Consider the following 12,975-nt stretch of genomic DNA (forward strand, 5'->3'; position numbering starts at 1 on the left):
CCCTCCTCCACATGTGTGCTTACAGTGCATTTTTTTAATTGCAAACTTTTCACCGTTCCCAAGACGAGAAGCATGGATACGCCATTCGCAACCTTCATATGCACATTCTACAGTAACTCGCTCACGATCATTCTTCACGAACACAAAATCTCTGCAATTTGCAATGCAATAGTTGTGAATAGTGTCACGAAGAGTTTCCACATTCATGAACTCCTGACCAACGCCCTCTATACTATTTTTCCAAGCATCCAACGAATTTTTTTGACTTGCTTCCTCTTCAATTGCGGCTCTTATTTCTTCAACAACTTGACCAAAATTACTTGAGCTACCCTTCAAAAATATTGCCCTCTCAAACTAATTTCAGCACAATAGGATGAGCCACTATCTATACAATAGGATAAACATTATTTTAGCAAACTTACTAAAGTCTGTTGCACAAACTAAAATTTCAAATATGGAATACCTCTCAATTACCACAGCAGCACCTTCGATCAAAGTTGGAGAATGAGAAACAACCATCTCGATCACCTTGGCATTTAAGTTGACGTGTATTTGATACATGTTACGAACATTCTTATCGCTCATGAGCGTAACAAGCATTCTAGACTTGTCTGGAATATAAAACTTAACTTCTATCATTATAGAAGATAAATGTCTCCACCTTTCAACTATTTTCTTAAAAATTTGATCAAGAATTGTGTCCTTTGAGATGGAAATAATCACAGCTTCGCTACCATAACAACAAATGGCCATAAAAATAGAGCTAGCAGTGTCTTCTGAAGCCATGACAGTGGAAAAAAGAGGAGGCAATGAACAGATAATTCCGAATTGCAAACAGAGTTAGGAATATAGTAGAGTAGAGTCTCACTACATAGAGAAAGAGGAACTATTAGCGTTCTCTCAAACAGGGAACAGGTAAAGAGTAAGAGGGACTATTAACGTTTTTAGGTCAATACAAAGGCTCAACATGCTCTCTCCCTATCCGTCTAGCATCCATCCTAATGGGTGCCTGTCTCTTCTCTGACCAAATAATCACCATTGGGAAAGACAAAACAGAGAAGAACAGAGACAAAACACGTACTCTATTGCGGGCTATTTTGTCACCTTTTTTTTCGGTTTCAAAATCTTCCTCCAAAGCCATCTTCGGTAAACATCTTCCATGGGACTACTAGGGGCATCTTCGCTTAAGAGCTGCAAGTGGGAAGCTTACTTGGGAGCATCTTCGGTAGAGAAAAAACAGAGCATGTTTCGGATAGAAAACAGAACGCGGGAGATTTTTTTTTTCCGCTTCCGGCAACATGGGGGTACTTACCGTAACCTGGGAGCACTTTGGGTACTATAATTTAAAGGAAACAGTAACTCAGGGACCGGAAATTAAAAAACCATTTAGTGGTGGATCGGAAGTTTTTTTTGGGATCAGATCTTCTTTAGAGGGATGGAAAAGTAATTTTCCGTAAAAATTATTTTCTCAAACAATTATTTTTCATGACGCCCGCGCAATCCACTTCGGGCTCGTTTGGTTCGCAGGAAAACGAGGGGGGAAAGTGTGGTCAACGGGAAAGTAATGAAATGCCTCTTGTTTGGTTGGAGTTTTCAAAGGAGAGAGATGGGAAAGTTGTATTCCCATGGGAATATGATTCCCACATTTCATGGGAAAGTCTTTCCCATGAGAAACATGGAAAAGTTACTTTCCCATGAGGTGGGAATCACTCCTTTTTTATTTTTTCCCAAAAAGACCCTTCAGCATTAAAGAAGCATTAAAGAGGCATTAAAGACCTAATTTTTATTAAGGGCATAATAGGAATTATACATAACTTTCCTAGGAAAGTGGATGGTCAACCAAACATAAGCACTTTGGAAATTAGTCACTTTCCCATGGTTAACCAAACATGTCAAAAGTACTTTCCTAGGTATCCTCTTTCTAGGAATCTGATTCCCAGGAATCATATTCCTAGGAGGGAAAATACTTCCCGCGAACCAAACGAGCCCTTCATGCAATCTTACATACCCAGAATCTCACCGTTTTCGCCCCCTCCATCGAGCTAAAAAGGTCCGGCAGATCACGGAACGGAATCTACGTGTCGGGCATTGATTTGCTCCATAAGAATGTTCCGTGTAAGTGCTGTCCAGCCGATCCTTGTTCCCCGTAAAATACTGAGACTCCCCGGGAGAGCTGAGGATTGACGAGGCAGCCTCTAAAAAGCTCGCTCCTTTGCTTTCTCCACCACTTCTCCGATTCCTCGCCCCCCGCCCCTCCCTCTCTAAACCCTAATCCCTCGATCTCTCCTCGCTTCGGTCCGCGAGCTCCCTATGGCTCGATCCTGCGCGGAGATCTAGCGCCCTGAAGGTAATCGCATCAACCCGTGTCCTTATCTCGATCGCTTCATCGATTTGGCTCTAAATTTTTAGCTCCTTTTGATCCGATCTCCCCGAGTTTGGACATGGCGGTCGGTGAAAGCTCGTCCACCGGCTTCTCCTCCGAGAGCCAGAACCTTAACCCGGATTCCAACCAGGATCCGAATCCCCACTCGTCGGACTCCGCTCCGCCGCAGCCGCCGGCAGCGGAGGCCGACGGTGAGATTGAGATGCTCGCCCGGAGGGTCCAGGAGACCCTCTCGCTCGGGAAGCGGCACCGATTCTGGGAGACCCAGCCGGTGGGCCAGTTCAAGGATCTCGGCGACCCCAGCCTCCCCGAGGGCCCAATCGAGCCCCCGACGCCACTGTCCGATGTCAAGCCGGAGCCCTACAACCTTCCCTCACAGTACGAGTGGACCACCTGCGACATGGACGACGAGCAGACCTGCGTCGAGGTCTACAGCCTCCTCACCAACAATTACGTCGAGGACGATGAGAATATGTTCCGATTCAACTACTCCAAGGAGTTCCTCCGGTGGGCTCTTCGCCCCCCTGGCTACTACAAGGCCTGGCACATTGGCGTCCGCGTGAAGGCCAGCAACAAGCTCGTGGCTTTCATCACTGGCGTGCCTGCGAGGATCCGGGTGAGGGATGTCATTATTCGGATGGCGGAGATCAACTTCCTCTGTGTCCACAAGAAGCTGCGGTCGAAGCGGCTTGCACCTGTGATGATCAAGGAGGTAACCAGGAGGGTCCACCTCGAGAATATCTGGCAGGCGGCGTACACAGCCGGAGTGATCCTCCCAACACCCATCACGACTTGCCGATACTGGCACCGGTCGTTGAATCCGAAGAAGCTCATTGATATTGGGTTCTCCAAGCTTGGAGCCCGGATGACCATGAGCCGGACAATTAGGCTCTACAAGCTGCCTGAATCCACTGTGACCCCGGGATTCCGGAAAATGGAGCTCCGTGATGTGCCAGCAGTGACCCGGTTGCTGAGGCAGTACTTAAGCCAGTTTATAGTTGCACCTGATTTTGATGAGAATGATGTCGAGCATTGGCTTCTTCCGTTGGAGAATGTGATGGATAGTTACTTGGTTGAGAGCCCTGAGACACATGAAATCACAGACTTCTGCAGCTTTTACACCCTTCCATCTTCGATTCTCAATAACCAGAATTACTCAGTGTTGAAGGCTGCATATTCTTACTACACCGTGTCTATGAAGACTCCTTTGCTTCAGCTGATGAATGATGCACTTATCACGGCGAAACAGAAGGATTACGATGTCTTCAACGCACTTGATGTCATGCACAACGAGTCTTTCCTGAAGGAACTGAAGTTTGGGCCTGGGGATGGGCAGCTCCATTACTACCTATATAATTATCGGGTCAGGAATGCTTTGAAACCATCAGAGCTTGGAGTTGTACTTCTGTAGGTTGCTTCTTGGGTCCTGGCTTTGTGGTGGGAACTTGCCTCATCATTTTTGTCTGTTGCCATCTGATTGCAATGCCCTTGTTTAATTAGTGTTTTTGCTTTTTGTGGTAAACCTTCATCCGAGTGTCAGGCATTGAAACTTTCTAGAATTTGGCAAATCACGTTTGCACATTGCACATTCAATCTTGGGTATGTAATGGGGATCTCTGCTTAGATCTTTTGTCTCTGTTTGATTGCAATTACGTGCATTTGTGGGCTCTTTTACTTCTTATTGTAATTCCCAATTGTTACTATGGTAACCAGCATTGCATGAGGAACTTGTCATATCTTAAAATCTTGAACTTCCTGGCTGGAATTGAATTAATTTACTATGTACTGATCATCATCATTCAATATATTCCATGACTGCTTTTAGAAACCTGTATGGTTAGTGATTATATGTGAAACCATTTTTATTTTTAATATATGCCACAGAATCTTTTATTATCTGCTACAGAAATATGTTAAGGAATGCTGCTCGGTTTGCCTGCTATTTCGCCATCCGACATGGCACTAGGTGGTTGGTTCATTTCGCAGAGGTCGGTGACTTTTTTGGGGTAAATGTAATATTTTGCCTTTGTCATGCCGATGCCACTTCAGATTCAGCGATCTGGTGGGTGCTCTGTATCTTTATCCTTTGTTATATGCTGAAATTAATTGTACTCTGCATGATGCAAAAGTTTCTGTTTTTGCTCTGAGTAAATCTTATTTCTCCAGCCTATTTAGCGTCCTAATTCCTAATGCTGTTCTTGCTTAGATTGATGGGATTATGGCAGGCATACTCTGTCTTATTTTATTTGATCTCATTTATTATCACGTACAGACACATCACCATGCAATTTAAACGATGTTTTGCATAAGGGGAAAGAAATGTCTCCATCACTGCATCAGCCCATTAGGGACTCATTCCCTATGGTTATGGTTGTGGTAGAATCTGGAAAATAGATATATCTGTAAAGCAGATGCTTCTGAATGGAAATTGAAATAATAAAAACCAAATCAATGCTGTCAAATGTGGTTTCAGGTGTAATTGTAAATATTAGAATCTACATGATATTGTAAAAGAATTTTAAAAATCCTGCAGTAATTCCAGAGGTTGCCCTGATTAGAAAACATTAGGTAATGAAAATTCATAAAGCTGACACCTAGGAATGGGACGAGCTTAGTTGGTTATGGACAAGGCGTTCATCTTGGATGAGATCTCAGCTGAGAGATTGGTTTGTATATCTCAGCTGAGTACTAGGCACTGACGAATACAATATATACAAGATCTCAGCCCTTGTTAGCTTGGCTGGTATATCCTGAGATAGTGACCAATATGATGTCGGTATATCGGATGAGAGTTTTCAACTATTCTTTTCAATAAGGTTTTTTTTTTTTAAAAAAAATATTGAATGTTAAAATCATTTATTTTAAAATCATTGAATATTGAAATCAATGCATTAAAATGGTAATAATCTAGATTTTACTACGCTAGTTGATATTTCAAAATCTCGGACCCTATATTTTGATCGAGATCCTAGAATGTCTCAATCCTTTCCAAAGTTTTCCAACCTTGCACCTACACCAAGAAGGTAAGAATCTAGAGATTGCGGGCTTTAAGACCCTTTGTTATAGATTAGTGTTTCGTTCTAAAGTCTTCAGAGATGTTTCTCTTTGCATCATTCAAGTTTATATGCAATAAAATTTTACTTTTCATGTTTGGAAATGAATCACTGAAGGCCATTCTTGATGTTAGTAAATGATATGAATACCATTCTCTATAGATATCAATTGTTAAGAGTTCCTTCTATCTGCAAACTTTGGTTTTGGGACCATGGTTTCCTTAATCCGGCTTGACCTGTAGCTATTTTATCTGTTCTCCTTCCAATGTTATGTGGCACGCAGGAAATTGTTTAGTTTACTCCAAAGGTATAAACTAATTTCCAAAGCTTAAATATAATAATTGCCACATTTACTGTTTATGAATAAACTGTATAAGCAGGCATCCTTCATAATAAACAACAAAATTGTGACTAAATGATATGTCAACTAGAGTATCAGCGGAACCTTATTCGTTTAGAGCATTGTTAGTTCAGCGCCAAACAGTTCATGCACTTCCATAAGGTTGCAAAGCCTAATTTCCGCAATTCAAATGACTCAAGCCCTGAAAGCAGCATAGCAGACCACAGTTGCATATATAATATAATAGATAAATACATATACTGATATACTCTAGAGTATGTATATTCTGTAATGTGTATCGGAAACCTTTGAAACCATCATAACTTGGCTTACTAATTGGATTTTGAATTTTTAATGCAGACTTGCTAAAGCATATCCTGTACTCTTTGCTAAATGTGCAAATTATTTGCCAGTCTTTTCACTCTTTGATAATTCTGAATCCAATGATAATGAGTAAGAAATGATCAGAACATGGCCTTCTATTTAGTAGCAGATGAATTCAAAAAACCTTGTTTGTTTTTGACTGCAACGACATGCATTTCTTGGCCTGCTACTTATTGATAATTCTAAGTTTCTATCTGAGCCTATGATGACCAGGATGTCATGTACATTCTAGCTCCATCTTTTAATGAGTATTCTTACACCACATCCTTATGCTTGTACAGTTTGGGATGAAGTAACCTTGAATGTTCTCTTTATGTTTTATTTGATTTGCTTTTGATATGTGCGACCGCTGCTATATGTCATGCTGGTTGTCAAGTCTCCAACTCTATATGTCTGTATTTTTCGATTAGGGTTTTTTTCACCATTTTGTACTGATTTCATTGAATACTTCATCATATTTTTTGGTCATCCATGTTAAAGTTATTATTATTAAAACATGGTTTGAGATTGTGGAATACAGCTGCCAAATAGCATTGTAAATTATTTCAAAATCCTTTTTTTACCGTGCATCATCTCATACTTTTTTGCTATTATCTACATGGTCTTTGAAGTCATGATCAATTATTTCGCCCTTTTGGTTTCCTGGCATTAATTTATCTCATCATGATAGGAATTATCTTCTTTATTCTTTTCAACTTTATTCTTTCCTTCTAACCCCCTTTTGGTGCCTAAACTTTAGGTACACTAATAATTTTGTTACCTCACACTATCTTTATTACTTAGTGCTGGCATCTCTGCCCAATATTCCTGCTCCATTTCTTGTATTATCCTTCCCTTTACAAATAAGCTAGTAGCCATTATTATATTCTTTAAGACTTTTACCTTAGAACAAAAAAAGAGAATAGAAGTTAGGAAAAAAAGTGAATAGAAGTTAGGAAGATTACTGACGTAGGGCGGCTGGTGAGCTCAACCTCAAACCATCGTTATTAGTTCCTATTCCCTCCGTGTCTCCTTTCCTTTGGTTCCTTTCAAGCATGCGATATGTTTCTCCATCTCAAACCTTACAAGGCAACTTAAAATGGTTTCATATTCTTTGTTATTAGATATCTGGCATTACATGTTTAATGATATTCTTATTGTATAGATCAAGTCTAAACTTGTAATCTAGTGAAAACATTTTTCTTGTTGTGTTTAAATTGTGCAACACACTGACCATTCCCTTTAGCTGCATTTGCATTTTGATGCTCAGTGAAAACAGTTTGCTGATTTGCCATCAACTCCTTGTATGATTGAACTAGTAAGTTTACTTTTGTTCATGGCATCAAAACACAGTACCAATCTGCTCTTGTTAGTAGTGGGAAACCTTTGATGCTAGGTAAATACTAAAGCTTGTCTTCATCCACTAGCTTTATTACAAATCTGACCTTTTCCTTGTCTTCTTTGCCGAATTTTTGATATGATCTTTCTCTTTTCCTTGATCAAAGGGGGTCAAATTGGCATCTTTTAATATACCTATATATTGATAGTGGTAATTACTAGAAAATTCTACTATCCTTGAAAATTCAATCCACGAGACGCAATAATTCTATTTATCTTATGATAAATCAGTTTTGGTTATATTATTATTAGTAGAATCTGGTGTAATTTATAAAATTCATAGGCATGAAGCAACTTTTCATAGTTTATTATAAAAAATTACCTAACCATATAGGAGATCACATCCATCCAATATATCCTTGGGTGTACCACTGCATGAATCAGTCATTTGGAATGTCTTACACTTAGGGGTGGCAAATTGGCAATTGGGTTGGGGCGGGTCGGATATGGGGCGGGTTGGATGCAGATCGGGTTAAAAATTCATCAATTTAAACTCAACCTATTTATTAAATAGGTCAAATTTTAAATCTGTATCCGATTTTTTTGTTAAACAGATAATCCGGCCTGACCCACATAACTCATTTATTAAACGGATTAGATGGATTTTTAACGAGTTAGATAGATTTAAACAGGTTAAACAAATTATGTAGGTCGGGTTAAATAAGTCAGAAATGAATTAAGCAGTTTTAAATAGATTAAATAAGTTAAACGAGTTGGGTCATACTTCGACTCAATTATTAATTTAGTCAAAACGGTTTAAACGAGTTCTGAACCGAACCCAGGATCGGTCCATTTACAGTCCAAACCCAAATCTGCTTAGGTTCATTTATAAATTGCCACTCATATTTCATGGAGCATTCAACTGACGAGTCCTTCCTAAGGATAGTTTAGAAAAAAAACTATTGTATTTAATGCACTTATCTTGGTTAAAGGCTCTGCCGCAGTTGGAATAGAAAATTTATTTAAGATGTTACGACTATGTATTGTGAGCTCGAGTGATTCGACTCCACTCGTTCATTCTTTCCGTGGGCATTGCATCATTGCATGTGCATGCTAACTAGTGGCCTCACAACTCATTAAAATGAGGCGAGTCATGACTGTGATGTCCAGGCTTTCAAAAAATTACAGCTCTCATTGTTCCATCATGGGGCGAACAGGAGTGCCCATGATGGAACAGTATATGAAACAATGACCACCATGATGTAAACTTGCTCTACTTTCTCTGCTTGAATGTTTTGCACTCCAAAAGCTACGTGTACGTAGCCGCCATTGTGCTTATATTGGAGATGGAGAGCTCTCACACAATTTCTCAATCTTGTGTGCTTGATATCTTAATGTGATGCTCTTTATTGGTCTTTCTAATGCATAACTGAGGAATTGTGTTGTGTGTTTCGTTCTTGAGACCAATGAACTTTAGAAATGCTATGTTCTATAATGTTTATATTTTATTATGCTCTACAATATAATACTATGCAATATTTTTTATGATAATTTTGTCATACAAAAGTACTTTCTCAGTTTGTTTACCAAATATATGTTAAAATGCTGCAGCACTTTAAAAATTTAGTTATCAAATAATAAATAGCTTTTTATAAAATCTCTACTTCAGAAAGCTTTACTTCCAAAAGCTCTATTGACAACAGCTCTTCCAAACAGGGCTATAGTGGTTATTTGAGTATGCACAACTCTCTATAATGCATAGAGGACTCGAACTTGATGTAAACTTAGAATCCTTTCTAAGGGCCGGCCACATTGAATATAATACTTGGACTTGATAGAACTTGGCATGTGCAAAATAGATGCATAAAAAGATAGTGCTTTGTGACTGTTATATAAAGGTATAGAATGATACATAACAAAGAATGTGTAATACATGATAGATGGAAATAGGCTATTTTATGTTGTTATCTTGGCCATTGAATACTAGAAATGACGTATTTTATCTTGTTAATCAGGCAACCAAAGTAATTATTTTTAATTCAAATTGTGGTATCAAACTTAGTTGTCTTAGTTGTTATGTTTTTAATATCTTAGTTGTTATATTTGTAGAACTTGTTACATACACTTGAGGTGTTTGGTAAAAATTTTGAAAAGCTGTTTTATCTTTCTTAGAAAACTAAAAACAGTTTTTTGGAAGAAACTTTATTTTGGAACTTTTCAGAAAAACACTTTTAGGCCCCATTGAAAAATTATTTTTTTAACCAAAATATCCGTAATAAAATATAACAATTATACAAAATGTCCCTTTATAATTCTAAAAATCTGCAGAAGGGCGAAAAATTAATTTACACTAATAATTATAATATTTTATACCTTTATTCTTGTATTATACTATAAATATAATATTATATTACATTATATCATAATATATTAATATGTTATGTTAAATAATTTAATATTATGTTATATTATGGAAAAATAATTTATGCTAATGATTAAAATATTTTATATCTTTGTCATTGTATTATACTATAAATATAATATTATATTGCATTATATCATAAAATATTGATATTGTTGCCCAGTAGATACAGCCCAAGAGGGGGGTGAATTGGGTCTTTTAAAACTTTTCAACTACTTCTAATCTTTTAGAGTTAATTAAGCTAAGTTGTATGGATGCATAGTGGAATTTAAACTTAGCAAGAGTATGATTCTAATCTAATCAACTATTAAGCAGCGGACTCAATAAAAAATTAGTCTAAGTTTGCCCAAGTATGCAATTCAATACAATGAGTCTTAATGCAGTTATATTGAATGAGACTTGATTAAGTAAATTGAATATGCTTGCAACTAAAGGATGCGCGGATAAGAGTTAAGCAAGCAATTTATCTAAGTAAGTAAGTGAGTGAGGAAGTTAGATAACAAAGAAGCATCACAGACACAACAAAAGTATAGTGGTTCGGTGCACCCCAGCACCTACATCCACTCCCCAAGACCTCTTGGGAATTTCACTATGATCCCTCAGATTACAGCCGGTTGTTTTACAAGCTCACAACCTAACTTGTTGTTTTCACGAGATCACAACGAACTCGGTCGGTTTTCACAAGCTCACCGACTAGAACCAACCGATTGTTTTTCCGGGTTCACAATCAAATCCAGTTGGTTTTCCCCGGTTCACCAACCACAACCTTTACACCGTTGATTTTTCTTTTGGCTCACCAACAAACCTTAACCCTTTGATTCAATCCCTTGATTGAATCAAGTTACAAGATACTAGAACAAGAGTTTAAAACAAGTACAAGCTTCTTAAACAAGCAGATATAACAATGTAAACAAATAGAGTAAAGAGAAGAAGCCCTCAAACAAGTTTTGTAGATGAAAGAACTCGGCTTCTTCTTTACTCGACCCTCTTCTGATTTCGCACGATGTAGAGGATCACTGAGGCAGTACACAGTTGGAGAGGAAGTCTTGGGATTCACTCGGATACTCTTCTTCACTCTCTTTTGCTTTGAATGACCCTTTTTGTGCTTTTGGGAGGTTTCTCTTGAAATCTCTTCCCTATGTGTTCTCTCCCACTTCCTTGACTTCTCCCCTTGTTCTTTCCTTGATTTTATATCTTTGGATGGCGTTGGAACAAGGATCTAGCCATTAGAGACAAAAATAGAGCCGTTCTGACCCGTCTGCACAGTCTGTCAATGTATCCGTTGGGATTGGAGTCGACTCGCTCGATCTGGAGTCGACTTGGCTGTTGCTGGAGTCGACTCATGCTTTACTGGAGACGACTCGCCCACTGTTCAGGATTTGAATTAAAGTGCTGTCCTGTTCTAGAGTCGACTCGGCCAAACCTGGAGTCGACTCGCCAGTATTCGGAGATGACTCGGCCCTCTGGAGACGACTCGTTCTCAGGATTTCAGAGATCTAATTTTCTGCATTTCTTTCTCGAGTCGACTCGGGTCCTCTTGGAGTCGACTCGGCTCTCAGAGCCCAAAAACTGATCCTCTGTCTTTGGAGTTGAACTGCCTTGGAGTCGACTCGGATCATCTTGGAGTCGACTCGGCTCTTAGAGCTCGAAAACTGATCCTCTGTCTTTGGAGTTGAACTGCCTTGGAGTCGACTCGGATCATCTTGGAGTCGACTCGGCTGACTTGGGGTCGACTCTCAAATTCTCGGAGTCGACTCGTTCACAGGGTCTCCAAAACTGATTCTCTGTCTTTTTGTCTGCTTCCCTTTGGAGTTGACTCGGGACCATCTGGAGTCGGCTCGCCAAGCATTGGAGTCGACTCGCACCCTTTGGAGTCGACTCTCTGACAGGGTCTAAAATCCATCGTTCTGTCTTTCTGTCCGTTCTCAGTCGGAGTCGACTCGAAGAGTCCCAGAATCGACTCGAGCATTGTTCCTTGAAACTCCAGAGTGCTAGAGTCGACTCTGAAACTTCCAGGAATCGACTCGAGGACTATTCTTTGAATCTTTCTTTAAATTTGCTCCTCCAACTTGAATCCTTTTAACTTGAACCTTGGGCCAATGATGTGTAGCTTTCTTTCAACTTGTTATGTTCCTTGCAAAATAAATTATCTTTCTTCTTGCAACACAAACATTAGTAATTATACTTCAAGGTTTTGTGATCATCAAAATCAATCTTTAAATCAATCTTTGGGTCATCAATCTCCTCCTTTTTTTATGATGACAAAACTTGGAGTAGATGCAATATAAACTTGTTGTGTTCTAGAACTAATGCATAGCTAAGTTGCATGAAGTAGAAAACATATATCTTATAAAATATACTTCATGATAATGCTTTAGATTTAATCAACTTAACATAATCAACACATAAAGCATTATGAGCATATACTCAGATATTTCTCCCCCTTTTTGACTACATCAAAAAGGTTGCAAGATAATGAAACATTAAGCACAAAGATAATGATACTCAAATAGTTCTTTTTCTTATTGTACTCCGATTCTTAGGTAATGCATGTCAAATTATTGCAAGAATATGAATCATATAACTCAAGGTAATAATGTCAGAATAAGATTAATTAGCATAGATCAGAGCCAATTAAGATGATTTCAGAGCAAATTATAAAGAGAGTACATCGAATATGATTCCAAAGATAGTTTTCAAAGTAAGTGTAGGTGGAACCTTTTTCGAGTTAATTCAAGAAGTATCAAGACTGATATTCAAAGAAGGCACGAATGAAAATCTAACCCCCTTTTTGAAAGATCTTTAATAACAAGTATGAAAGCTTGTTTATTTAAGACCTTTGGCCCAATATATTAAGTATTTAGCAACATGAGAGCAATCTAATTAATTTTCAGAGTATAAGATTAAAACTTATATACTTGAAAAATATACCATCATGTTGGATCATTAATTCTTAATGACTTGAAGGTTCTTTTATGATAATAAGAGTATTGGGGCACAAATACCAAAACATGAATTCATGCAATTTATGATATATCTTAGAGCATACATAAAGTGCAGAGCTTTGAAAGTTCTT

The 12,975-nt window shown here is 38.4% G+C and overlaps 1 protein-coding gene across 2 annotated transcripts; it reads left to right on the plus strand.

The window, feature by feature from the left end:
• The first annotated feature begins 2,182 nt into the window (after nt 1-2,182).
• LOC103712962 (glycylpeptide N-tetradecanoyltransferase 1) lies at nt 2,183-4,134 on the plus strand. Of its 2 annotated transcripts, none has more exons than XM_008799684.6 (2): nt 2,183-2,347; nt 2,410-4,134. In XM_008799684.6, exon 2 carries the CDS (start codon nt 2,442-2,444, stop codon nt 3,792-3,794), a length of 1,353 nt encoding a protein of 450 aa, XP_008797906.1. In that variant the 5' UTR covers nt 2,183-2,347; nt 2,410-2,441; the 3' UTR covers nt 3,795-4,134. The 2 variants fall into 2 exon arrangements, with proteins under 2 accessions (XP_008797906.1, XP_026662693.1); XM_026806892.4 differs by having other exon boundaries at nt 2,435-4,134.
• Nucleotides 4,135-12,975: the final 8,841 nt, after the last annotated feature.

Source organism: Phoenix dactylifera, chromosome 1 (assembly GCF_051530095.1).
Source record: "Phoenix dactylifera cultivar Ajwa chromosome 1, Ajwa_hap1_PhDact_Kaust_v1.1, whole genome shotgun sequence".
Lineage (NCBI taxonomy): Eukaryota > Viridiplantae > Streptophyta > Magnoliopsida > Arecales > Arecaceae > Phoenix > Phoenix dactylifera.